Below are 27,704 nucleotides of genomic sequence, written 5' to 3'. Positions count from 1 at the left end.
TTACCAGGAATGCCAAGAATTCCTCAACCTCGGCCTTATCATTATTGCTCACAAAGCGTTTGGAGCTGATATCAGCACTGAGGATAACAGGAAAACTGTGTTTTACTCTGAAGAAGGTTTGTGTGTAAGTGGAAAAACGGGTTTTGATCCCTTCTCTGTGGCCCCACGTCTTCTCTCTAAAGTCAGACCTGTTTCCTCACATCCTCCTGACTCGATCCACAAAGAGCAGGCGTCCACCGACACGCCAAGAAAGGAATAAAGTAGAACGCACCAAGGAGACAGAAAACATTTGTTTTTATTTCACCAGATTTTGGGTCAGTTTCAGTGAAACCACGAACCTGTTGTCATTACTATAGAGCCATAGAATAAGTATATTGATCAAAGCTTTTCAGCACACATTTTCTGAACCAGTGCTGTTATAGTAACACATCATGCCAGTAGTTAACCTGGCTATCTATTCAGCCTGACGCTGACTGGACCAGTAGCTACATGATCAGACATTGTTGAGACCCATGAGCACTGCAGCCGTACTGCAGAGGATGGCTTGTACAAGAATTGGGAGCAAAAAAACAATGAATACAAAAATAATGTGTAACATAGCTCTTAAAGTATTTTGTTTGTATTACTATTTAAGTATTGGGCTACTAAATTGTTAAATTTAGACTGCTTGTCCTTCTCTTATGTTTTCCTTACCTAGGGGAGAAACTATTATATCTGACGTTATTACCTGAGAAATAAAAAGAAAAAGAAAATGTAGATTAATAAACATTAAAAAAATAAAATTGAATAGATTTTTGTCACTGGCGGGAAGGTTTATCATTTTATTGTTGTTGTCATAATAATATAGTAATATTTTTGTGACGTTCAAGTAATAGTGCCTTTTTGCATAGCTCGTACATATACTTTGGTTCGTTGCATAGAGAGAACATTTTATGAAACATTTGTTGACACTATCCTTGAAAAGGCTTCTCTTAAATATTCCGCGTTACAAAGCAGCTGATATTGCAGTGAATTTTGTTTATTGGAGCAACTTTGCCGAAATCAAATAACACGTCCACAGCCAGCCAGTGGTTTCAGCAGAATGTGAACATGTTAACATGCTCACAGTGACACTGCTAAAATGCTAATGTTCAGCAGGGTTGTTCAACATGTTCGTTTAGTTTTAAAAAAGCGAACGTGAAGCACTATCATTTGTAGCATTAACATCAATGAAGGAAACCAGCAGCTTTACAATCACTTTGTTTTTAATGTGTTACAACGGAGTAAATCTTGAATCACAACATTTTAAACTAGATTTAGCCCAGATTTTGGAAAATATATCTATTTATAACAATTTATAAAATATATCCAACACGCTTCACTGCCCTTAATCATTTAGGGAGTCATGTAATGCTAATCCTGGAAACCTGAGTTGATTTGACTGACCAAACCTACTTGTAGGTCCCTGAGCAGTCACTCTTCCTCTTTTCTCTGGGTCTTTTGGTTTCGGTTGGACTTTGGTCGAGTTGTTGTCTTGAATACATTAATCTTACTTTAATAAGTCATGTGTAGTCGCCACATTTTGTCCCTTCTTCGAGACACCTCGTACAACAGAGGAACTGTACCGGATGGCATGTAGAAGAAAAAGAATACCTAAATGTAAAGAGCACGTGTTTTGTAATAATAAAAAAAAGGTTTGGAATGCAGATCTGTGGACCAGATTTGTCATGCAGAGAAAATGTGGCTGTTGTATGCATTATTCAGATTTGAACAATTATTTCAAATGCAGTGAACATGAAAGTAGGTCACCTTTTACATTTGAGAAACATGTCATGCTCATGCAGTGGCCACACTGAATCTCATTAAATCCAATCATCACGGTAGAGCGACGCGGTGTCGGATTTACAGTTCATTATTCAAACATGTTTTTTTGCTACACCACCATCCACTGTGTACAACAGCCCCTTGACATTGGGGAAAGGAAAATAAAAAAAAGGAAAAGGAAATGTTAAAATGAGAACCTAACTAATCTTTTTTTTTTTTAAAGAAGGGATGTTTGAGGAATTGTTTGACATTTTGATTGTTCGCTTTCTAGCAGAGCATTGAGACTGGAAACATGTAGTCTGCCTCTGTCCGAATGTGACAGAAGTGAGAATTAAATAGTTTGGTTTTCGTCTGGATCCCCCAGTTCCCAGTCATCATGCTAAGCTGAGCTCACCGGCTGTTGGCCGTAGATCGATGTCGTACAGACACGAGAGTGGTATCGTTCTCCTTGTGTAATTCTCAGGAACAATCATTTTCTTAACTATTCCTTTAACCTCAGATTAACTGTTCCGTTCAGACATTTGAAAATGTAAAAAAAATAAAAATAAAGACACAAACACAGGATTTGCAATTGACGCATAGCTTATTAGTCTGAACTGGACCAACATGGTTATTACATATTGAAAATAGAATGGCACACGCAGTAGAGCCCATACCACCGCCAAGTCCCAACGATCAACTGACCGACCTGGGGGGGCACATTCTCCTTGGCAGAGGTAAAGCAGAGGGAAAATGCTACATTATAAACCAAATCAACTGGTCCAGAAGGCACCATGTTTATGATTTTTCGAAACAAGCAAAGGTTCCAGAGCATCTACTAAATTGACCTTATGATGAGATTGTGATTTTTCTTCATCTGCTGTTTCTATGGTCCATAGTGAGCTTTATTCTTAACTATAATGTGTGCATATAATGTAACCTATTTGAATATTTAGTGCTGAATTATTCAGTATGATTATACTGGCTTGAGACATTTAATACCCATAGTCATTACCAATAAATTGCAGATCTAATGGGAATTTCTTCATTTAATTCACATCAGCTAATTCAAGTTGCAAACAAATTTACCGGATAAAGCCAAAGCAGAGGAAAGAGAACTAACAGATTACTGTAACATAGGGGATGTTAAGGGGGACTGAGTTTAACTTGGGCTCATAAAACCCAACAACTCTGACATTGTGTCTTAAATATAAATCCTTCAGACACTATGCTTTGGCTTTATATTCCAAATTGGAGCGCTGCAAACATACAGCTAAATGCAACTTCTGCTGTTATTACCTGCAATAAAAAAGCATTACAGTTTTACACAGGGCAAAAGTCAGGATTGTGCAACGGCACAGGCGGGAGTTAGATAAGGCAAGACACAAGATGCATGCTCTAGTTACAAATTAAAGACCAGAGTACTGCGTTGTTCTAAATTTTCCCGTGGGTTGATGTCACCGAGTGTAATGTGTGTGTAATGAAACCTTCAGCTGACCAACACACTGACTGGAGCTTTCATCTTTGGACGTTCTGTGTGTATGAGACAACATACGTGTGTTTTGCTGGAAGCAAAAAAGAGATTTCCGCCATGAATGAATTTCCTCTAAAAGGTGGAGGAGTCCACCATACCAAAAAAAATAGGACTGTGTATCACCACTGATTCCCTGAATTCATTAATTTCTCATTCAAAATGTTAGGGATATTTCAGTTGCAATGCAATAACAATATGTTGCTTGGGTATGAAAAGGAACTCACGCTAAAAAATTGAATGTATGTAATTGTAGGAACCCTTATAACCTGGTGCATAATTAAAAAAATATTCACGTTTACATGACCAACAAGTGCCAATATGTGCTGTCTCTCTGCAGAGGATGTAGTGCCGGGACGGTACGCTCTGTGTCAAATGAACAACCCTGAGTAGATAAACAAATCTATTATATTAACCATGTATACATATCTTCAGTGTACTTTAAATAACATTCAAATCGAATCGCTGGGTAGCCAGTGTAAATAAGACATACCCAATTGGGCACACTGAGAATTGGGTGGTAAATTTATTGCAAATGCCTTCTCCAGTGGGTTTAACCCCACGTGTTCAGGTGACGCCTCGCTCAATGGTTTCAGAGATTAGTGGTATTTCCACAGTATTTAACCTCCATTATGCATAACTGACAAATGGCTTTGTTTTTGTCCAGGTATTCGCTTTCTTTACAATTGTTTCAAAATCAGATGATTCAAAGAAGATCGTTTTCAATTAAGAAAAAAAAGAAAAAAAAAGAATTAAAACCAGACCCTACTATTATTCTCATCTCCTGTGGCTATAACAATTTTATGATTCAATACCGTGTAGCAGTGAGTGCAGGGCCATGGAAAGTCTCTGGATATATGTTGGCATGGCTTATTTCATTTCAATTGAATGCTAGACTATTCTAAATAAGAAGATACGTGTCCCTTCTAGCAGCATTAGCTAACACACTACAGTGAGCATTGGGTGACGGCTTCTCAAATGTCAATCCACCCTCAGCTTCTTGTGCGCCATGTGCTCCGCGGACGGTGTTCCATTCGAATGTCCATTTCTTGACACAGCAGAGCCATTCGGGTGCTGCTTCTGCAGAGTGGCATTGTGCTTCTTGTACGTCTTGAGTGAGACAGAAAAGGAAAGAAATAGTCTTTAAGTCCTCTGACAATACTAAAACCAACAATGCATAATATTAATCTTTTCAAATCGTCTTTAGGACAATTTTTTTTAGCTGCGAATCCCCATTAAAACACCAAATATGTAGGACAGTTGGTGTTTTAGTGAACACGAGTACTCACGGCATCAGACTACAGTCCCTGTGTTTATGTTAATGAAGGACCATGTCACCCAGTGCAATGACGTGGTTCATTGATGGGGTTTTAATAGTTTTTGGAATAGTATGGCAAAGAAGAATAAGATATATCAGACCTCTTCCTGGATTTGCTATCAATAAAAAACATATCACCAGACTTATCATTTTTAATTAGTTTATGAGAACATGATAACGGAAAAACAACTTACCTGAATGTAGAAGTTTGAGAAAAGGATAATCAGCGTGACCACGTAACTTATTTGGAAGTACAGCCATCCCCTGGGGAAATCACATGGCCATATGACCGCACACATTGTCTGGGACATGGTTAAAAAGAATTGGATCTGTGGAGGAAACACAGAGTGAGAAGGTGACTCAGAGAGCCAATACTATGGTATTGTATTAATCATCCAGAGCCAAAAATATCTTAAATGGACATCTAAAAATGTCTGTACTGTGTTAAGAGGGTGCTGCAGAAAATAGTCCAAGATCTGAAAACCGGTATCGACTCCACAATGTGAAGTGATTTCTAATTGTTATATCTCACAAACCAAAGTAAGAACACTGATTATGCAGTTCATTTGAACTCTTTAAAAACACATTAGTTAAGGAAGATGACAGAGATAAGGGAAGAAAAAATACTGCAAAGAAATGTAGTACATTTCCTCAAGTAGGGTGTTGGAGTAAACTTTTTCTTTCATCACAGTGAAAACATCTTAGCAATCTCCATTCATTCTCGTTTTCAGCTTTAAATCCTCCTTTTAAAAGCATTTTGAAAAATATATACATTTTTACGCCAATTACATTCACGTCTTTTTTAGAAAATGCGACGCTTATTATTCAATCGAGATGAACCCACCAGCTGTAACTGTGTGATGTATCTCTTCCACCAGAGGTACGGCCGGATGGCTGGGATGGCTGACAGGCCATAGTAGGAATACATCGCGACGTGGACGAAGCTGTTGAGGGATGCGCCGAAGTACGCTGAGCAGACACAGAGGACGGAGAGACACGGGAAGTTACTCCTTCTACACGGTAAATGAATGACAAGTGTTCGATTCAAGAGTGCAATGGTTAGACAGGCAACATCAAACTTTTAATTTCCGTCTGCTCCGTTTGGAATCGTTACTACAATCAAATCAATAGAAGCCATTAACAGCAAAGTAGTGCAGCGAAGCTCATTCTAAATATTAAAACATGTTTATAATGTCACCTTATAGCCAATTCAACGGTGTATTGGAAGTGATTTTCACCTCATAACTCAGAATGCTGTGCTGCTTTCTTAAACAGAAAAGGCACAAATATAAGTATGTTACACAGTGCGGCTTTGTTCAAGTCAATAAGTATCACTTTGTGTCCTTTAAAAGACTTTGTGGGCAAAACAGCCTGTTTCCAAGGCTAATGGGCGTTAGAGCACTTGAATTATTTAGCTGTGAGCCCAGACAGCCTCAACGTGGTTATCGGACTGATTTGAGTCACTGGCGGGGGCAGAGTTGCGTTGAAACACTCACAGTGGCCGCATGGTATCGAGTTCATAACGAACCACCAGATATTCAGCATGCTAGCGTGGTGGTAAATGTGGAGGAACGTGATCTGATGAAAGTTCTTCCGTAGGATGAAGAAAAACGTGTCCATGAACTCGATGAGCTTGGAGAAGTAGTACCACCATAGGGCGTTTATGATCTGTGAGGAGACACGGCAAAGAACGAGTGAACGTGAAACATTCTGACAGTGCATCGTAAAATATACAGTGCAGAACGTGTTCCGTGTACCGACCTACGAGGTGATACACCGAAAGGTCCTTGGAAGTTCAGCAGTGCGTCATAAAGCTGTGGAACTATCTGAAGCTGTGACACGTTGACACATTGTGTTGCGTCCTTGACAACTGTGGACTGACTCAGCATGTGACGGAGCCCGCACACAACAAAGGTCGCACACTGGACTTATTCACAATGTTTGTGGTTTTTAACGGTAATGTTAAAAACAAATAGAACAAACCAAGCCAGAAATCTGGGTGTAGTCATGAACTCAGACCTGAACTTCACAACAGCCACATTAAAACAATTACGAAGTCAGCCTACTATCATAAAGAATAAGGATTAAAGGACTTATGTCTCAGCAGGATTTGGGAAAAACCTGTCCATGCATTCATCTTCAGCAGACTCGACTACTGTAACAGTGTCCTCACAGGGCTCCGTTATCAGTCAGCTGCACTAACTGTAAGTCAGAACACTGCAGAACTTCCTGATCTTCTGCTTTACCAAGAACCATCCAGACGTCTCCGATCGCCTGGGACTGGTCTGCTTTCTGTACCCAGAGTGAGAACTAAACATGCAGAGGCAGCGTTCCGATTTAATGCTCCACATATCTGGAACAAACTCCAGGAAACTGCAGGTCTGCTGCTGCAACTCTCAGTCATGAGCCTTGTTTTCACCTCCACTGCAGAGCTCAGCTGGGACACCGGAGACAGGAGTCGGATTGAATTGACCCCCTGTCTCTGCAGCTTATCTGATGGGATTTAGTGTGTTTGAAAGGGGCAAAAAAAAAGCCTTAACTTTATATATATATTTATATATTGTAGCTGTCCAAAGCTAACTCGTAATGTTAATAATTTCAAGAAAATGGATGGGAAATGATATACTCAAGCAAGTTATGTCACGGGTGATGATAAGAAAAAGCCTCCACAGCACTTAACATAAAAAAATAAAATAAATACTGAAGTCTGACGACTCACCTTATTGTCGACTTCCGGTACACTGTGAGTGTCCTGGCAGTAGAAGTTGTAGTCGCCATGCCACACAGCAGTAAGAAGCTAAAGAAGAAGCGAATCAAATGAATGAACACACGCAGACATTGCACTGCACAAAAGCAATGTACAGTAAAAGTCAAACTTGAAATATATGGTGTTGTAAAATGTGACTCTAGCTTTCCTAAGAGTAAGAGACACAAAACCAAGTGCACAGACAAAGTCAACAGATTATGATTAGCATTCTGCACTAACTGAAGCCAAGACACTGAGGATTGACTGATTCATGTAAATAGTGCATTGCAGGAGTCCGTGTGTGAAAAGACAATAGCGTGAATAAGCTTTTTCTGGGTCAGCTGACCTTTCACCTACTTTCTTAGGTGAAAGTAACAAGACTCAATAAGGTTATTGACATGGGCTTCAAAATTCTGTTGTCAACCAAATGTGATACCTAAACTGTGAGGTTTCTGGCTGTGGTCTCAATATCGCTTGCCAGAAGACCAATAAACCGTTGTAGTTTGCCTGCTAGGTGGTCAGGGCCAAAGATTATTACTTCTGTCTTTTCTGACTTTTAGCTGCAAAAAAGTTACAAGACATCCACTTCTCAAAAGCCGTGACACACTCCATTAAATATCTGGTTTAAAAGATAAGAAAATTTGTGTATAATCTGCAAAACACTGATGTTAAAATGACTAATGTTTCCTAATGGAAGAATATCAATGTCAAACAAAATTGGACCAAGAATAGAACCCTGTGGTCCCCCACATGTCAGAGTAAAAACACCAGGAGCTCACAATGCTATTTAAATATAATATATGATGTGTATTATACAAACTGAACAAACAGGACAGAACATATGATACAAAAAAATCCCACACAGAGTATCTATATAATAGGTGACATGGCCCTTTAAAGAATAAATATTTAAATGTACACAGATTGCAGGGCTAAGTGCTGATTCACCAAAAGATAGATCCACTGTCCGCTGCTGTAAAAATATTTACCCAATAACCTTAGCCAAGAAACTGCCAGCAACCAAATGACCTTTGATTTTTGAACATCGAGTATTTTATTATGTTTGCAGAGACACTGTCCTCCTGCGGACCTGATACACCTGAATATATTCTGTTTTTAATCACAATCAATATGCGATCGACTGCTGTAGCCTGTCCTGCATTTTGACTGACATGAGGTGGAACTGATTTTGGACTGTCAAAAACATCCTGTTGCCATATCCATGGTCAGAGTTCAGGGTTTTATGAATCACGCAGACAACAGTCAGTCTACCTATCCCTTGTCCTGTCAGCCAGATGGAAAGGCGAAGGCTGATACTTTAGACTTACACGAGCACTAAAACACATCATCGTGGCGTTCACAAGTACACTTAACAGCAGATTCTATCAGTAAAGTCTGGGCACACCGGATACGACTACAACTTCCAGCTCAGGCCGGCACCCTTGCCAAATACAAACGTAATTCCATTGCGCGACTGGATCTATCAATTTCATTTTTTTTCATGTCAGTTGTTTATATGACAACAGTCTTGCAGAAAACAATAGGGGGCTGTGCTGATGTTTGTGAGGGTATATGAGGGATTTGATGGCTGAAACAATGAGCCTGTCAGTGTCCAGCTGTGTCCGTCTCCCTCCCTGATAACATTGTCCCTTGTGGTGGCCTTCAGTGAGAGACACCAGCAGCCAGAGGCCCCTTGTCTTATGTTGTTTAAGCTTATCATTTAAAGCTTAGTATGAAAAAAACAACACATAACCGACTAAAACTTGTCGTACACCTTATTTTTTGGGGGGAATTAACTGATTGATTTTGTTAATAGTGTACTTTAGGAGTGCTCGCAGGTGGATTGTGTTACCATTGGACAGGGCCAGACTATCTGTTGCTATGTAGTGTTTCTATGCTATGCTCCTGGGTTTAGCATCACATTAAAGGTGAACTTTTTTACTTCTCTCTGCATTTTAATTATGAGGCTACAGCCAGCAGTCAGTTAGCTGTCTGCTTAAAGACTAGAAACAGGGGCACGCCAAACTTTGTCCACATCCACTTCCCATTACATTGACAAATTAACCACAAATATTTAACTAACATCTCTTTATTAAATAAAACAAATTTTTGTTTTTTTTATGCCACACGCCCCCATAAAACCACAGCTTGACATACACATACATAGTGTGTTCATTAGTTTGCTCTCACTTCATGAGAGATACAAAGCCCACTGAAATATTTCAAATGTGTCTTTACTTTAATTGAACACATTTGGTCCCATTCACTCACTGGAGGTTTAGAGAGTATGAAGCTCTGGTTCAGGTCAATTTTCTTTTCTTTTGTCTGCAGTGTGACATCGCAGTGATTGCGTTGGCCTACTTCAAAACATGTCTCAGTGCCGAGCAACCAGTTTTACCTCATAGAACATGTAGAAAGACAGGAGCGTGAGGCCCAGATTGTAGACCACCAGGAGGCCTCTGCAGGAGTACGGCTGTCGGTTTTTCATGTACTTGGGTCCCATCCACACAATCAGAAGGTACATGACTGTGAGTGCAAAGGTTGGTGGGTAGTTGTCCAACAGCAGCCATCCCCTCACCCGCTGATCTGAAATATGGATATAAAGAGGACAGTTTTTACAGCGAGATCGTGGAGCCTTGTTGTGGCCGTGCACACCGAGCAGTGTTTGCTCAGTCGCTCACAAACTTGGCAGTGAGGAGGTGAAAAACCGGAATAGAATTCTTTTGCAAGTCCGTGCATGAGTATCTACAGTACAGCATGTGATGAACAACTTTGGGTCAAAGGTTTTAGGTAATATTTACCTTCAATGCTTCCATTTTTTTGTGTCTCTGCTGAGTACAATAGTAGCAACTAAGATAATATAACGAGATAGAAGCGAACTTACCTCTGGGACCCATCCATGAGTCTATGTAAGTGTTCAGTTTATGATTGAATGTTTCCATTTGTCACCTAGAAAAACAGCAAGAATAATGAGAGTCAACACAAGTTTTACACACATTTCAATGTGGGTTTGTCAAAAAAAAAAAGGCCATGCCTCTCTGTTAGTGATTCCATGTAGCAGTAAGTGTATTTGGAGTGTTGTCTTCTGTCTATTTAGATGATGTGAATCAAAGCTGACTGCTGGCCTGTCATAGTATTTCTGACTTGTGTTACAGTTGTGTGCATTTTACTTGCTAGATATGTGTTGTCTATGCACTTCTTGTGTATCAAATGCTTGTTGATGAGTGAGTAACTGTAATATGTCGCACAGTTTGAATGCTCATTACAATTCGTATTAATTTAATGAAATACTATCACACAATCCACGTTGATGCAATGATGAAAGGATCAAAGGCGCATGCACACGCACACACACACGCACACACACACACACACACACACACACCCCTGCGATCTGTGATCTCATCGCATATAACAGGTAGTGAGTCATCTCAGAATCCCATCTTTTTCAATCATAGCAGACACAGAAGCAGGAGCTGTGATGAACTTTGCATTTGGCATGTTGAACTGCGTCTAGACAAACAGTTCTAAACTCTAGACCTGGACTCTGCATCCCTCCCTTGTCCGCCCTCTCACCCGAGCACACATTCGGCACCGTGATCCGATTGTTGCCACACCTATTGATCCACAATACACACTATGAAACATTACTGTCTTTGCAAATCTGTATCTGAAGACTGTAATCCCTTGTCTCAACAAGTGATCCCTGTGGTTTCAAACAAGACATCAAACGTGGCAACTTCTCACTCTGGGAAACGAAACAAGAAGCCACACCTGTGTGCACAAGAAGATAACCACATCTCTGTTCGGTTGAGCCGGCTGTGTAGGGATGCCCTGGCTCTTTGATTGTTGAGGCTAATGAGGATGTCAACATGTATGGAGTTATCAGCCCGAGCGTGTTCCCCAGCAGTAATCATCACAGAATCGTGTTTGGCCCAGGAAGTGCTGCTACATTTACTACACGCAAGTTCTCTTTTGCAATAAGCTGTCAAACTGTGGTGGTGGTGGTGGAGCAATATTGTTTGCATCTGTTGATCGCTCACTGTGAGTGTTTCAAACCCTTTGTTGGTGTGTGTCCATTCTGATTTAAACCCCCCTACCTGTCAGGGGAATGTCGAAAAGTTAGGGTTCCATAAACAGTACATGTAGGCTGATTGAGAACGTAACATTAGATTCTGCTGCCCTGCTTCTAACAGTCGGATCAGCCCTGTGATATAAAGCAGAAGGCCATCTACACGACTGTACGGACGTCCGCGTGCTCGCAGCAGACAGTGTGTGCATTTCAAGTTGTGATTACCAGCTTCTCTTCTTGAAAACTGTTTGTAAATCCCCTCCTAATGTATCATCTAACGGCAGGAACTTTCTTCAACATGACAAAAAAAGGGAAACTGGCTTGGGAACAAACTGTTTCCTCGTTATCACCCCAGAGCTATTCACGCAGTCCTGCAGGCCATTGTATTGTTTGCAAGGTCCTACGGTGTCACCAACTGCCTCCTCACATCTACAGAAATCACAGTATGTCTGCATTTTCTATTTTTCACCGACATGCTTCCGAGCCATACATTCACATACATTCACGGTCCTGTTATGTCACAGATTTCTGCACCACCGGACAGTCTCTCTACACCTGACTCTGTGGGTCTAGTGCACTCTATACTGTTCCATGTGTGACTTCCCTTCATACCACCTCCTTCAGATAGGAGATGGGGCCATGTGCGCCTCATAAACCCGGCGAATGTTTCCTCGCGGACCGCTGGCTGTTCTGTGTTTTACAGAGCCGGGTTTTTCGGCACAGTCCTGGCTCTGTAAAGCACTGTGTGTGCAGTTTGTTGACATCATTCTCCGACACCTTAATAGATGGCTGGAGAACATTACTATGACTCAGGGCTTTTGGCCTTTTGGGCTCCCATACCCGAGGCTGTGGGTTCGGAGCGCGGCCACTGCAGTAAAAAAAGACAAGCTTTCTCCAAAATCGCTTACTGCACCCCTTAGACACAAACTTGAGTTGATCTATCAAATTCAGCGACTAAGTCTGCAAACAGCTCTTATGATACTGACATATGACCAACAGAAGTGAGGGGGCATGTCAGCGTCTTTGGTTTAGTATTGAGTTTAGTATTCACCTAAATTCACTTAAGTAATAGTGCTATTTGTATCATCTGAGTTGCATAACAGGATAAAAAGAACAAATTATATTATTAGGGGACATTTCAGAAAAAAAAATGCTTGTTAACATTATGTAATGTGTATTCTAGTTTGCAGTGAGTTTCTGTGGCAGATAAAAAGGCAGACCGTTTCATTGCACGTTACAGTGGATTCCTACAAAGGCAACAAATCCCATATTACGGATTTTTGTATTCGTCCATAATCACTTATCTGCCGGAACTAAATATGGCTTATTCTGATCGAGCCTCAGTACAGGAATGGGCACGCTCTGATTATCAAAGATGCATTAGGCTCCACCAAAACATGATAATCTGCAAAGGCCTTAATCAGAGCACGATGACCCACAACAGGAGACCGTGTTAGCAGCCAGTCAGCGAGTCCTTTGCCCTGTACACGCTGCAGCCATACAAAATGTATCCAAACAACCCCCGGCCTGATCTTCCCAAAACAATAACTCATCATCGAGACTTTGTATAGGCTACGCTGTGATTTCAGCGCCCATCACGATTTGTTAACACAGACTCATTTTGCTGTAAGGGTTATGGTTGGGCAATATAGTGATGTAACTATGGCACCACCATGCAATGTGTCTGTTGTCAGAGACGTTGTAATACAATTTACACACGTGCCCCTTTGAGATCCCTTTGTGTAGTAGACCATTGTGGGCAACGTTGGACCTCAACGGGTTTGATTCTTCTTTTCTTCACATCAATGTGATAATATACCTTTTTATTTGTTGTACGTACATGCTCGCATTTATAACACATTCATACCGAAATAGATTTCAGCACATGTAGCAAGAAAGAAGCTTTTTAGTAACTGTGCCCACCCCTGTGAAGATTATAAATAGATCACTGAGCGGGTTCTTTTGTCAGAAAATATGCTGCCCAACAATTATCCTACTGGGACATACCAAACCGGAAAGATAAGTCTGATGTGTGGGCAAACTAGTACAGCGGCTTTTAGTATTTGTAATGGTTTCACGGGGGGGGGGGGGTTCTTCTAAAGAATACTTTGTGCGTGTCATCATTCAGACATTCAGCCACACATAACTTCGCCACAGTACAGTCAAGACACTGTGCCTCTTTCACAGTTACAGGCATGATCATGCAGCATAGTGAAACCCTCGTTTGAACCACAAACATGTTCCCTTGTAATTCCCCCCTCAGGGGGCACACGTGTAATCTGAACTGTACTTTACGCACTGTGGTCCACTGCGCACATGTACCGAACGGCAGCAGCCCTGCGTCCTGTTCGAGTAGAAAAGATGTGCGCGCCGGGCCGATGACGGCGGCATCTCGTTACATCATCGTCTCATTTCACAACTCGGAGTTCCCAGAGAGGAATTAATACAACAATTTCAACAGTAAAATAATAAAAAAAAAAACTTATCGCATCCTGTCGATCGCATCCCGACGCGCGGAGGTCGCAGCTTCAGCATCACCCGAACTCGTCGCTATAATGTGGTGGACGCCATGCGCGCACCCAATACCCGCCCAGGGAAACAAACCCAAATAAAACATATCATAGAGAGCCTCACCAGAAAGTTCCCCGACCTCCGACCGACCGAGAGAGAGAGAGACAGAGAGAGAGAGAGACAGAGAGAGAGAGAGAGAGAGAGAGAGGGCGACACGTTGAGTGTGGAAGAGGAGATGCGGCTGTGCGCGCCGTGGGATGACTACCTTTTTTTTTTGTTTGGAGGCGGGGAGAGAAAAGGCGTCTGAGTAACCTCGCCTGGCTCCGGCGCTCGGAGCACAATGTGCAGCCTTGTCGCTCAGTGGAAAATAGTGGGAGGAACAGGCAGACTGGCCCCGTGCCCTGCAGGAGGGTTACAGACAGGAGGCGAGCCGGAGTGTCGCAACGACACCTACACACCTACACACCTACACACACACACACACACACACACACACACACAGTCCAAATAATTAGATGACAGTCTCTGCTTTTAATTACGATCAAGTATAGGCTAGTCCCTGTCTGAATGATCAACCCGAGCAGAGCAGGCCCTCGCCTATATGGGGCCCTATAAGCTGAGCCACCAGTACTATTGCCAATGCTTGACTTCTTTAAATCTAACACAACCATTATCAATTGAATCAGTTGTTGCCGTGTTGCTTACACTATGCCAATGTCAGCCTTTATATGCCTCTATGGTTTCTAATCTTAAAGCCCCGGTGTGTAATGTTTGTACTTTTCTGGCGGCACCTGGTGGTAGAGTTGCCAACTGCAACCAACTGAGCACCCGGCAGGGGACACTTTGTGGCGGCGCACCGCTAATACCATTTCCCGTTTTCGGCAGCGCCGGAAATTCAACGCAAATGCAACGTATTCTGCAGCCGTACTTAATGCTGAGTTCCGTTATACCTCGGAACTCGGACCCCCGGAAGTCGTGGTGGTGATGTTTATCTGACCTCTGAGGATCCTTGACTGAACCAAAGACTTGTTTGACGATCTAGCCTGTGAATGTTTACGGTAAAACAGTGAAATTAGTCACGCATGTCCTTTTTTGTGGCATTGCCTTTATCTTTAACTTAATACTGCTACTGCCTTCTCCATCAATGGTTGCATCGTTCCCATAGTGACATTGGGACAGAAAAATTATATAGTACTTATTATAGTACTTATACTATAATACTTATAGTATTTGGTAAGTTGAAATGGGCATTTTGGTGGCAGCACACACACATATACATACACACACACACACACCCACACACACACACACACACACACACACACTCACACACGTATATATATGCAACATTTATTTATTGCTTTTTTCCATATTATTTCAACATTTGTTTAGCTTGTTGTAAGATATTGTCTATATAGTCCTCGACTTGTGGGTCATACGCGCAGTATTACAGTCTTAGTTTTACACTTATTTCACAATTTAATACTTTATGCCGCACTCTCAGGCCAAGCCCTGATCTTCTGAGTCCGAGCAGACGGCTAGATGCTCAATGATCAGCCTGCTGAATCAGAGGACTGGGTGTGAGACGGTTCATCTTTAGATAGTTAGGAGAAAGTGTTGACAGTGCTTATGTCGGATTGGAGATCGATGTTGTTAGGTAAAAAAATGTGTGGTCACAGCATCTGTACAGTTTCCTTTCAAAGTTTGTGGATTCTTAGCTGTGCTATAGTCGCATGGCTCAAGGGAAGATATCGATCTGTTGAGCGACGATGGTTCCGAATGAAACATCTCAACAGCTATTGGATTGATTGCTGTGGAATTTTGCAGTTTCCTCGATAGTTCTGATTCTCCAACAATTTTGACGTATGTTTGTTGATTTCCGTGGGTGTTTTGCATCCAGTAGACACGGGGCAGATGGCATTCATTCGTAGTCATCCTGAGTGATATCACTCTTGCTTGACTTTGCGCCCGTCCTCCCATATTGCAGACTACCACTTTCTTACTATGAGCTCTGCTCACTGACGGACCTTTGACGGGCAGTTGTAAATGACAATTAATGTTGCCGTGATTGGGTTTAGCTGCTTCAGTCTCAGGGTCACACTGTCGAGCTTGCTGGCTCACTGTCACAGTCATGGCGATAGAGTGTGGAGCCGTCATTAGTGTTATCAGTGACATCCGTACTTTCTGTGAAGTAGCTGTACCAAAATTCACTGACCTCTGATAACTTGCTTTGTTTCATTTTACACAGGCTCTTATCTCGGAGGGGCTCATTTTACAGTGAAGTTTACCTTGAATGGTAATTTCGGTGTCCTCCTATGATTATTCTCTCCCAATATTCCTATTGAGACATTTCGGAATATTTAAACATGTATCACAATTGTGCTGAAGACCAGCTATTTAATCTCACAAATGCATTTCATTTCATAACCAGTGAGTCCCAGGGCTTTAATGGTGCTTCGATTTATCTATTTATTCTTTTTTTACACGTCTCTTGTCTCTCCACAGAGTTAGCCTGTACCAGCCATAATCAATATTTAGTCCAAGAGGTCAAACTGAGGCAAAGCTCTTTGTCATTATGGCTCCGTATTATGTAAAGCTGTGGTTAAATACCACCATCTTGTGGAGGAAAATTTTCCAAGTGCTAATGCATCGAGATATATATTTCCATCAAATGAGTCTGTATTTCTTTGAATGCCTTTTTTTTTTAATCTTCTACTTGAGTGCCTGGAATTACATTTTCTGTAACGCACCATGAGCAGCAGTCATTTTTGTGCCATTGCGTCGGTCGGTGTCCAGACTAAAGTGTCTCAACAGCTTTTGAATGAGCTGCCATGATAGTTTCATTCATAGGATCCCTGAAAATTAACTGTACGAACTTTGATCCACGACTGCTCAGCTCCATCTTCAGGACAAAATTGAATTTGTCCAACTTTTTATGTACTTGCAGACTTAATGACATTATCAGCCTCAGTTATAGTTTGTGTTTTCTGCAAAAAAATTAGCTTATGATAGCACAGGAATTAACCCAAAAAATTAATGTTCATACAACCAGAAAATTCACACGTATGCCTCCTCCACATCAGTATGTGGAGGAGCCCAGTTCTAACAGCTACAGCTTTGCTGCTCACCAACAGACCCTGACCTTTGACCTCTTGACCCCCGATCATCTTTCTACCCTGCTCCTGCAGTCATGACAAACAAGAAGTTACAAAGATGGCAAAATTTTATTCACCATTTTTAAATGTTTTTTTTTGGCTAATAAGAATCAAGCTCAATGATGATGCTTTGTGGTGGCTCAGACAACAAATTTGACAAAATTAAATGTAATCCCTATTGTTCCTTTGAATAAAATGCTTTCCAAAAATAACACCCCATATGACTATTTAAAAAAACTGACTAAATTAGTGTTGTACATATTTATTTTTGAAGCAGCATCTCATTGCGAACAATGGTTCACAATTTCCAATTTGAGGCAACATACTGCCGAGGTCCCACTACAATATCAGCCAAGCAGAAAAAACGTGAAAAAATCTCTACCAAATGCGAAGAAAGCTCATCCCCAGAAAAAAGAAGCACATGGTGTTAATTTTGTAAAGAGCAAGGATACAGTATTTACAGAACACAAGACTAAAAGCAGACCACTGTACAACCCTTTGCTACATTTACATCCTTACACACACACACACTGAATTTCAGGCTTAATTTCCAGAGAAAAATAAATACACATCTGATTTCTATTACACAACCTTTTGTATTTCTTAACCCTATTAAAATAATTTTGTAATCATAAAAATCTGAAACAGTATATTTACAAACATTTGATGCAGGTGTGTTTTTTTATCTAACACACAGTCATTGCATTCTCTTACGCTTGGACCGCTTATGTTCGGAGCCACACATTTGGTCTCGCTTTACATGCAGGTTTTTAAAGATGATTTGATGACATTTATACTGCCTTCCTCATTTGAACTTGTTTACTGGGTTTCCAATGAGCTCCGGGCATTGCTCTTCGCCTTTTGCAATCCGGTCGCACTTGCGGAACAGATCGTAGTTGATCTTGTCGGTTATGATGCTGTCCTGCTTGTAATGCGGGTGCTTCGCGACAAACTCCCTCATCCACTTGGCCATGGTCATGAGCTCGCCTGTTTCAGATAAGCAAAGTTACATTCAAGCTGCATTAAGACAAAAATCGGTTAATGGTGTAACATTAAGTCATACGGTCAGTTGATGCATATTTACCTGAGGCACGTTTCTTGATGAGCTTCAGATAATTCAAAATGGTGCACCTGGTGTCAACGTCGACTTCCATGTTTTCCAGATAGCAGTTAAGGATCGGGATAAGCCCCTGAAACACTCCCTCCTGGTGAGAGAAGAAGACAGAAGCAATTGTTGGAAAGCAAAAAGACAAGACGAATAGTTTACAGCCATGCTGTCAGATCTGTGAAGCTGTGCTAAGACACAGCTGGAATGTGGTCAGACCTGAAACAACAAGACAGCCCCCTATTATTTTACTGACTTGAGTGTTTAAGATGGTTATTGAAGTTGCTTTCAGACACAAACTCTGGACAATGCACAGAAAAATTGGGTCTGGACAAATTTTACAAGGGGCTGGCAGGACATGTTTTTCATTTTTTCAAGAGTGTGTTGACAAAAAAAGAGTTGCTGTTAGTTCCTGTTATCTTGGAATCATACCATAAATGTCTGTATGAAATTTCATAGCTGTTGAGATACTTACGGTACAGATACAGCCAGTTGTTCCAACCAAAGTGTTGGACCAACCGACTGAGGAACATTGCATTCAACTGAGCCACAGCGCTATCATAACTAAACAGTCCGGAGTCATAAAGTACGGGGCAATTATCACCTTTCCATTGATGATGGTGTCAATGCTCATGAGCGTGTACTCCTCATTGGCGCCATCGGTCTCCAAGCCGTTCTGGGTAGAAGAGGTGCCTTCGAGGACTGTGTTGCAGCCTGTTGGTGGACGTAACTAATGTATCAGCCGCATCCATCTGACACGCTTCACCACGAGCATCAACCATTTTGTTTTACTCACCTTTAAAGATGTCCTTTCGGAAGTAGAACATGCCCTCCTGGACTGCATTCCTCTTCTGTGCGACTTTCATGTTTTCGTCAACCTAATGAAAGAAAAGCGGTTTCTGTATTACAGAGCTGTCCACATCAAATCGATGACAAGCAGCCAAATATCGGTTAATTTTATCTTCATAAAATCAGCAGAATCAGTGGTAGTTTTCACCTTTGACAAGGGGATTAGGAAGTCAAGTTTGTACGATAAGATCACTCTGGTGAGCAGCACGACAAAGACCACGTATGCAGCGTTTTCAAAGTCGGTTAGCTGGACCTGAAAAAGTAAAAAATGAACTCAAAATCAGTTTTTAAGTATTTGACAGACTGTGTCATTAAATATAAACCAAGATTACAACTGTAAGTGTCAGTGAATGGTGTTGGTGCAGGTCTTACTTACCTCCATGGGGCGAAACTCGACTCTCCAGCCGATGTCAGAGTTCGGAGGTGGAAGTTTAAACCTCATCGTCTGCCAGTTGGTCGACTGGAGGTTCTGCAATGTGTCATGGAATAATTAGTCAGATATGCTGATGCTCGTGTGGATGACTTTCTTCCAAGAAGTTGCTTGGGGAGTTCTGGAAAAGTCACCTCGAAGTGATCCGACTCGTTCTCGTCATCCAAGTGTATTTTCTCATTGAAGACGGAGAGCGGATCTCGGATGAAGAGGTGTGCTATGTGTTGGGCCAGCAGCTTGTCAATTCCTGTACACAGAGATCTGATTATTCATTTCCTTACTGTACAAGCTTCATGTATTTTTCATGTATTTCACATATTCCTGTTGATGACTGCATGTATTTGTCGTTACGTACCTGCACTGAGCAGCTGCTCGTAGATCTCCTTGTCTATCGTCAAATCAATGTCATTGTACTTCTCGCCACAGCTAGACAGGTAGCTGTCAATGGAGTCATATCTTGACTTGAAGATCCTGTATTTGTTGTTTTTCAAAGGCTGCAGGGAGAAAAGTCATTTTCATTAAGTTTAGTTTCGTGAGGGCAAACTTAACAAAGCACATTTCCAAAAAATGATTTATTCTGGTATCTTTTGATCCACCTTCAGGCCGCGCTCCTCCTGTGTCCTGTCGTCCACCGAGGCGGAAATAACTCCCCAGCGACAGTCATTATCTGAAACATAGCCTCTGTAGAAGGGGGCGGCTGCACTCAGCGCCATCTTTAAAGAGGAAAAAAAAAACATTATTCAGTGTAAGCAAAGTTTAAAGAAATCATTGGAACAAGAAAGTCAGAGTCTGTTTTTACCTTAACCTGTTATTTGATTTATATATTTTTGTAAAACAAAAAAACTTTTTTGCTGCAGACAGTCAGGGAGAAGTAATCCAAAGATAAATACCGGGGAGCCCAGTTTGCTGCTCCAAAGGCAGTAAAATGATCCCTAATAGTGTTGAAGGTCTGGTGTTGAGCATCTTGGCAAACTTTCTACGCCAAAATCATATTAGAAAATTGTGAGGTAAAAAATTCCTAATATACGGAAGGAAGCACATGCTATATTGTCTACTTACCACGATGGGGCAGAAGGTTGCAAGCTGGTCGTAGAGGTACCTTGCCTCGTCGATGCTGCAAGCCTGGAATGTAACCTGCAACAGCACAAAAAAAGAAGAAAAAAAGAGGCTGAAGTACGTTTATAAATCACTTATTGAGATTGTAAAAGTTGCAGTCACACAAAACTAAACGGTCCAGGTTACATCATCACAGCTTCGTGACTGACAACAAAAGGATCGGTCCATCACTTGACTCAGTACCTGCAGGCAGCAGTTGCCCATGCCAAAGCCCATGGCGTCCATGTAGATATGATCGGGCAGAGCCGCCCGCTCTGCTTCACCGTCATCCTCAGGAAACTCCTCAACAAACGGAGATGGGGTGCACTTGTCTTTGAAAACTGAAACATTGAACGCAATATTATCATCATGTTGTTTATTCCACACAGCAGTGATCTGCAGTGTATTAACAGTATAATAGAGTCTGTCCAACATCAACAGCAATTGATTAAGAATATTGAAAATGTCATATCTGCATCTTTTGTCTCACTCAAACTTACTTGGCACATTAATCACGACTTTCTCTCCTCTTCTGTGACGTATGTTTCTGGTAAGGGTGCTGCACACGCACGCACGCACACGCACACGCACACACACACACATACACACACACACACACGCACACACACACAATTGATCTTCCACAACTGCGACAATTACACAGCGGTATGTGGTTTTACTATAGGGTCCTGAAATTTTTGCTGCTGCATAAAAGAACATTTTCCAATTCAAAACCATGTCCATGAATCATGCATGCTGTCTTGAAGTTATAACCATGAAGAGCTAGCATAAGGGCAGCTGTGGCTGTAGCAGCACTGTGTGAATGTAACTTTCGATAGGACTGTCAAAAGTGCAGTATGAATACAGTCCATTCACCTGAATCTCGGGTGTCTGTTGATGGCTTCATCGGGGAAAAACAGTGACTTTGACACTCCCTTCTCCACAGGAGTCGGCCGGTGCTCCGGCATGGTGAAACCTGGGCAACCTAACCTTCACAGAAGATACAGAAACATTAAAAGGGCTGCAGCGAATCATTATTTTCTACTCCAAAAAAATCACTTCCATAACATTTTCAATGACAATGTAGCAGGTATGACACACCACACACTAGTATGTTCCCGTCTGTGCGAGTCTGATTTAAAGGATGTGCCGTCTCTGGCTATAACTCATTTATGAAATCATCTCTTACATGTCATACCTGACACTCCGGTTTTTCAGTTTAAGGGCAAAAACATTTCAACGTTTTAATGTCACTGCTGTCTCTTACTGCTGTTTTATTAGTTTTCCTATTCGATTCTCATTTTTCATAGTATTCCATCATTACATTTTATTTTAGATGCTTTGCAAGTGCAAAGGTATTTAGATGAAATTATTTTTTACAACCTGAAACCTTTTTTTCCCTAAAAAAAAACTACATTAAACATCACTGCCTGAATTGAACTTTATAAAGAATTCAAAGTTGCGTTTGCTCTGATTACTAACTGCCACCGACTCTTATCAGTTTAACACACCATACTTTCATCCCTTTACTAATCTTTATGAGGCTCATCCCACTCATTTTGATGTACCGCCATAGAAGTTAAACATTCCATGTCATATTACGGTCCATTTGACCTGGTAAAATAGAAGCCAGTATTGACTCGCATACTATTGGGCCGCATAGAATTAGGCTACCATTGATTAGTTTGACCCAAGCTCTCTGTTCATTTCTGTCCAACTCTCTCGACAATCCCACACATTTTAAATAATTGCACCTCGTCAGGGTTAAGTCATGAATCCTGAAGCTAACAAGTTGACAAGGTAAACATTATTCAACTCTTTAAACAATTAAGAAAGAAAGCCTTTTTTTAATCTATCAACCTTACAAAGATCACCAGCCAACAGCGACTAATATTACAGCTGAAGGATAGTGTGACATTATTTGTCATCCAACCCGCATGTAATACCATATGGTGTTCACAGCATTTTCCATAGCGTAACAGAACAGCCTTTTTCAAAAATATTCCTGTCCATAAACTACGATTTAAACGTAAATTCAAACCTGAACACAGCACATAAACCCTTTCAGAAGACAATTGTTACCCGTTTCTGGGACAGACCAAAGAAAAATAGGAGAATTTTGAACTTATTTCCATAACTGGATTGGTAAACTGTTTCCCTGGTTTTTCCAGCACATACAGTATAGGAAGCCACACATCAGGAACCCTGATATTTTATAAACAATTATTCTGATAGTTGCTCAATGAATTACTTGATTGAAATGTTTTAGCTTAAAAAAAAGTCAGAAAATGGAGAACAATGCAAATAATAGTTTACTTTCAAGGCACTACATCAAACTATGGACCCGGTTCAGACGCGTGCTCAGTGAGAACTAAATTACCTCGGGAATGAGGTGATGGTGCAGATGGTTTCGTTCTGGCTCAGGACAGAGGAGGCCTCCCGTCGTCTCTTCCCCATGTTGCCCTCCACAGTGTTGAACTCGGACATGGTGCCACCGTACGGCTGCCCTGGAGTTCCTTCGATCATGTAGCTGGCATACTCTGGTCTCCAGAGCGTTGGGTGACTGCAGAAATATAAAAAGGTTGTGTTGTGAAAAATGGTGCCGCTTTTATAGCTCAGCAGGAAAGGTCATACAGAACCCCCCCCCCCCGGTCTCACAATTACGATAACCTTCCTGATTAAACAAACTGACCACTCTCCCTTTATTGTTTATCAGCCAAAATGTTGGCGGGACAAGCGAACTCAACGTATTTGTGCTTCAGAGCTTGATCGGTGGTGTGTGCGACAGAGGGGCAGTAATGAGGAATGCACCGGCTCTACTATTCCCACTGCCTCTGGTATTTCCCCTGGGTGAAGTTGGCTCCACAGATTCAGACCAACGTCACAGGCAGCGAACAAGCATAACACTCATGAACTTGTACAAACACATTTAAACTGCCTGCAGAAAATTACTTGCTAAAATTTTTTTTTTTTACCATTGGCCATGCAAAGGACATTCCTAGGAGGAGCTCTCTGATCCTTATCGCTCTCAGCTGTCCTCAGGCAAATGAGCTTCCATAACTAGTTCACATGACATTTCTCTGCAGAACTTCCCGTAAAAAAGTTCCACTTCTTCTGACACCAAAGACATTTTTACCATCTCTACAATTTAATAAAAATAACAACCAGATTCACTCAGACATTGCTGAGAGAAATGGATTCGCTTTGTTAAGACCTATAATCTTAACGCATGAGGGACATTTTGAGAAAAACTCAAATCAATGGGTTTAAACTAGAGCTGCAATCACTACTCCATTACTTGATTAAGTGAAAATTAATAGGCATCAATTTAAAAAAACTTAACATTTGCTTTTCTTTGTCATAATGAATATAATAAAATAAGTTTGACATTAGAACTAACACATGATAACTATTCATCGACCAATCAGAGTTCAGATGATTATGCAGAGATCAAGGCGGTGGCCTATATAATGCAGATGTTGGAAAATTAATTTGTTGTTATTATTATTATATAATAACAAGTGATACACAAAATTGCTGAATTTAAACAGACTTAAACATAAATATACTATTCACCGTGGTGAGGGTTAGGTTTTCCTCTGCTCAAGTAGACCAGCAATCTCAGTTATTTTTTTTTTTAAATGTCCACAAATAATCAATAAACTTTGTTTTCTGTTTATCAGTCTTGTGACCACATGGATTTGCCAATGCAGATTATCTCAGAAATGCCGTTTTTCCACGATTTTCTGATATTTCTGACAAACCTACAAGTCAGTTAATGGATAGAATAATCAGAAAATGAATAAAGCTAATAAAAATAATTGTTAGATGTAGCACTTGTTCATAACCTTCAAATTGAATCTAGAGGATCTTCTGTCATCTGTGTTTCAGGATCAGACGTTATTTCAAAGTGCACCTGCCTTTACATTCCTCCCGATAAAATATTCCTGAAGTTCACTGGACACGGTTAATTACGACGAGGCATGAACGAAAAGAGGATATAACAAATGCGCACTAAGTGAGCACTATCACAATGACAGAGAGCGTTTGAAACAAAAAAAACCCTCAGCATCTAGACGGCGTTGGTCGGAGGGGAGAACTACATATGCCTCAGCATCACGTTTAAATTAATCACACTTGTTTGTGTAGTGCGTCAATCATCACATGGAAAAAATGATGAGTGAAAGGTGACTTTGCAAGTCAAGTAAAGTCAGCATTATGCAGGCTTATAGGCAAATTTGGTGTGTTTGGCTGGAAGGTTATTTATCTTAAATATACAAAAGTCGTGCCTCTACTTTTCATGATCCATGACGATATGTTAGGCCTTGCATTTATTTAGCTAGAATTAATATAAATCACTGTGAAATACTAAATATCTGCTGACTATGATCCAAAACAAACAAACTAACAGTGGCGCTTTCACTAGTGTTGGTACTTGAGGTGTGGCATTTACTTCAAATGTCATTCAGATTGTCACATTGAGGAAGTTTAATGTCACACATCTACAACTTTTAATATTTGTAATATATTGAGCTGAATGTTTGCACGTGTGCAGTAGAGAGTTGACATACTTGGGGTTTATCTTTTCACCCTGGTCTTGGAGAGTGTCCAAAACCTCTCCACCGTTCAGAACAAGTCGAACCTTCTCATCCGTCTCATCCAGTTCCAACAGCATGTACTCGACCTAAAAGCAAATCATTAACAACAACAACACACAAACTATTAAATTACATTCAAACACTGCATAACAGCTAGTGATTCATTCAAATCCTACGTTCACTTCTAACTCCCTAAACGAGCCGGCAGCGCGAAGCCCACGTTTTCAAGATCAGACTGGGACGCCATCGCGTCAGTTCCAATTCATCGCTCATGTTTCCTTGACGTTGACTGTGCTACCCCTGTAATCCCCTGTCTGAAAGAGGGATTACTCTATCACAACAGCATTCCTCATTTTTTCCAAATCAAAACACTTTGCCCGCGCTTTAGCACGCTACAGTTTTAATGGACTAATGGTGGGAAAAATTTGAAATGCAAAATGGTGTGAGGTTCTAAAATTACATTTTTTAAAAAGAAGAAAATATTTCCAAGACGCTGTATAGCGGGGCTTTACTTTGAGGCTTAACTCCCCTCAGTGTTTAATTAGCAGACCAAGTGTTAAATGTGGTGAACTGTGTGAGATATTTGGGTCACATCACCAGGAGCCATATATGTGATGAGGAAGTCAGTGCTGTAAACTGGATTCAGGAGCCAACATGTTGGCATGCAAATTTCAGATGATGTTGATAAAAGCTCTTCCTTGAGCCGACTGTACTTTGTACACAGCCCACGTGTGGTGCAGCTACAGTAAAAAAAAAAAAAAAAAAACTGAAAAAAAGAAATAGCTCTTATATTAGCAGTCGGTCACTACTGGACAACCGAATGATTGGTAATAACCAATATGGACTTTTTTTTTAAAAAGCTGATAGATAAGCATTAGTAACTATGTTTTTATCATTCTTAAGTTCAATGTGATCACTGTGTTATTGGAGTAGCTCCTGCTTGTAACCAGTAGCAACGACTATTGTCAACTTACGTGTTGTTGACACTAGGGACCGTTGCATCACAGCAAAGAGTCATTGACAGCAACACAGCATTGAGATTAGCATTATGTATTTAAAGGAAAATGCTGGTTTTCTTGCAGTGGGAGCAAAAACAGTCCATTAGCCCACCCCCCATCAACACAACAGCACTGTTGCATCATGCAGGACCATCGTGACTGACAGGTCGCAGACATTTCCCCCCCCCCCCCCCCCCCCACGTGTGGATTCTAAACACACAGTGGTTCCCCTCTTACCTCGTCGCCCCACTTCAGCACGTCCCTGTGCCGATCCTTCACCTTGTTGTAGATGTTGAGGAACTGGAGGATGCCGTGCCTTCGGATGTGGTCGGCGTACCTCTTGGTTTCTTCCCAGTTCAGCGGAGAGCCCTGTGACAGGAGACCCATCGCACAGACGGACTGTGAGGCGGAAGACCCGGAGTGTGTGTGTGTGTGTGTGTGTGTGTGTGTGAGTGTGTGTTTGTGTGTGTGTGAGTCGCTGGCTGCTCGTGCGCCGGACCTGCCCGCCGAACGTTAGCTAGCTAGCTAGTGTGTCCACCGCGCACGGCGCTAAGCATGTAGTCTCGGGTCCAAAACTAACGGCCGGGTCTGGAGCCTCGCGGTGCGGCTAGACACTTCACGGGCCGACGGAGGAGTCTCCGGGTTGCTGTTAAGCGGCGTGCCCTGTCAGTAACCTCAGCTGGGCATCCAGGAGAAACAGGCCCCTGCTCATCACTTGCTAATGACCGGTTAGCTCGGTTAACGTGTGATACCCGCGGGCTGTTGACGACCAACAAAAACAAGTGAGTGCGTCCGAGTCTCGGCTCCGCGAACGACGGCGGACTGGGGCTTTTAAAATGTGCAACGCGGCGGTGTCCTGACAGCGGAGTGACCCGTTGGGTAGGTCGTTGCTGCCAAAGCGCTCTGCCTCTGCTGCCACACGCCGCTGGGCTGAGTTCAACAGACGGAAGCCACGCCCTCTCTCGACTGCGCACACGTGACGGAGAGCGCGCTGACATCACCGTGACTCAGCACTCTTCGCTGCCTCGGCCCCTCCTACCAAAGCTGTCAATCACAGCCGACGGCGATGCTGCGTTCAAGTCGTGCGCTATACTTGAAAATTGAGGAAGTTTAATAAATATTTTTTTTAAAAAGCATGATTTTATACATTTTATACAAAGATACTTCACAATCTCTTTTAATTTTGATTCATGGCGAAATCATTCCCCATATACCAAAGCAAAGATGATGTCCACAAATAGCTTGAGCTAGTTTAGTCCAAACAACAGTTCAAACCCCATCGGTAATTTAGTTCACTTTTTCTCAGTTCCCCCCCTTCTTTTGTCTTTTCTTTTTTCCAACAATAAATTTGAGGAAAATATAAAACTGTTAATTCTCTACAGGAGATGATAAATATGTTTGAATAAAAGACTCCAGCGAAGTGTATTTTTTGTTTCTCTCTCTTTTGTAACGTTGATTTACAAGCAAAACAACAACAGCATAAATCTGTGGCCATGCGCTCTTTGCCTTACTTG

General features: G+C 41.5%; 3 protein-coding genes across 7 annotated transcripts in view; 1 reads left to right on the top strand and 2 right to left on the bottom strand.

Moving 5' to 3' along the window:
* Positions 1–1,226: 1,226 nt before the first annotated feature.
* elovl5 (ELOVL fatty acid elongase 5) lies at positions 1,227–14,318 on the bottom strand. Of its 4 annotated transcripts, none has more exons than XM_035605030.2 (8): positions 14,226–14,318; positions 10,262–10,326; positions 9,776–9,963; positions 7,351–7,428; positions 6,128–6,299; positions 5,476–5,600; positions 4,826–4,960; positions 1,227–4,423 (listed from the first exon to the last, which is right to left on the bottom strand). In XM_035605030.2, the coding sequence occupies exons 2-8, from the start codon at positions 10,317–10,319 to the stop codon at positions 4,295–4,297; spliced, it is 885 nt and encodes a 294-aa protein (XP_035460923.1). In that variant the 5' UTR covers positions 10,320–10,326; positions 14,226–14,318; the 3' UTR covers positions 1,227–4,294. The 4 variants fall into 4 exon arrangements, with proteins under 4 accessions (XP_035460923.1, XP_035460920.1, XP_035460922.1 ...); XM_035605027.2 differs by lacking the exon at positions 14,226–14,318 and adding an exon at positions 14,084–14,219; XM_035605029.2 differs by lacking the exon at positions 14,226–14,318 and adding an exon at positions 13,749–14,033.
* Positions 5,565–27,704, top strand: part of eloal (elongin A, like) — a 34,282-nt gene continuing 12,142 nt past the window's right edge. Inside the window, exon 1 of the mRNA XM_035605020.1 lies at positions 5,565–5,651. Coding sequence (XP_035460913.1) covers positions 5,586–5,651 — 66 coding nt within the window. The 5' untranslated portion in view covers positions 5,565–5,585. The remainder of the gene's footprint in view (positions 5,652–27,704) is intronic.
* gclc (glutamate-cysteine ligase, catalytic subunit) lies at positions 17,362–27,142 on the bottom strand. Of its 2 annotated transcripts, XM_035605018.2 has the most exons (17): positions 26,690–27,142; positions 26,428–26,559; positions 25,166–25,278; positions 22,975–23,157; positions 21,471–21,584; positions 21,095–21,153; positions 20,799–20,935; positions 20,559–20,633; positions 20,096–20,212; positions 19,855–19,993; positions 19,634–19,746; positions 19,446–19,538; positions 19,218–19,322; positions 19,017–19,098; positions 18,825–18,934; positions 18,200–18,320; positions 17,362–18,102 (listed from the first exon to the last, which is right to left on the bottom strand). In XM_035605018.2, the coding sequence occupies exons 3-17, from the start codon at positions 25,267–25,269 to the stop codon at positions 17,921–17,923; spliced, it is 1,734 nt and encodes a 577-aa protein (XP_035460911.1). In that variant the 5' UTR covers positions 25,270–25,278; positions 26,428–26,559; positions 26,690–27,142; the 3' UTR covers positions 17,362–17,920. The 2 variants fall into 2 exon arrangements, with proteins under 2 accessions (XP_035460911.1, XP_035460910.2); XM_035605017.2 differs by having other exon boundaries at positions 26,428–27,142.

Source organism: Scophthalmus maximus, chromosome 10 (assembly GCF_022379125.1).
Source record: "Scophthalmus maximus strain ysfricsl-2021 chromosome 10, ASM2237912v1, whole genome shotgun sequence".
Taxonomy (NCBI): domain Eukaryota; kingdom Metazoa; phylum Chordata; class Actinopteri; order Pleuronectiformes; family Scophthalmidae; genus Scophthalmus; species Scophthalmus maximus.
The sequence above is the reverse complement of the archived record's forward strand: the minus strand, read 5'-3'. Positions and strand labels throughout refer to the sequence as shown.

What these genes read in the sequence shown, in the direction of transcription:
- elovl5 (XM_035605030.2), bottom strand. Translation starts at nt 10,319, where the DNA reads ATGGAAACATTCAATCATAAACTGAACACTTACATAGACTCATGGATG. An exon ending in CTCATGGATGGGTCCCAGAG is followed by an intron (nt 9,964 to 10,261) that starts GTAAGTTCGCTT and finishes TCCATATTTCAG; the next exon opens with ATCAGCGGGTGAGGGGATGG. An exon ending in ACATCACACAGTTACAGCTG is followed by an intron (nt 4,961 to 5,475) that starts GTGGGTTCATCT and finishes TTTCCTCCACAG; the next exon opens with ATCCAATTCTTTTTAACCAT.
- gclc (XM_035605017.2), bottom strand. Translation starts at nt 26,577, where the DNA reads ATGGGTCTCCTGTCACAGGGCTCTCCGCTGAACTGGGAAGAAACCAAG. An exon ending in CAACCTTCTGCCCCATCGTG is followed by an intron (nt 20,213 to 20,558) that starts GTAAGTAGACAA and finishes TCCTCTTTAAAG; the next exon opens with ATGGCGCTGAGTGCAGCCGC. An exon ending in CGAGCAGCTGCTCAGTGCAG is followed by an intron (nt 19,747 to 19,854) that starts GTACGTAACGAC and finishes CTCTGTGTACAG; the next exon opens with GAATTGACAAGCTGCTGGCC.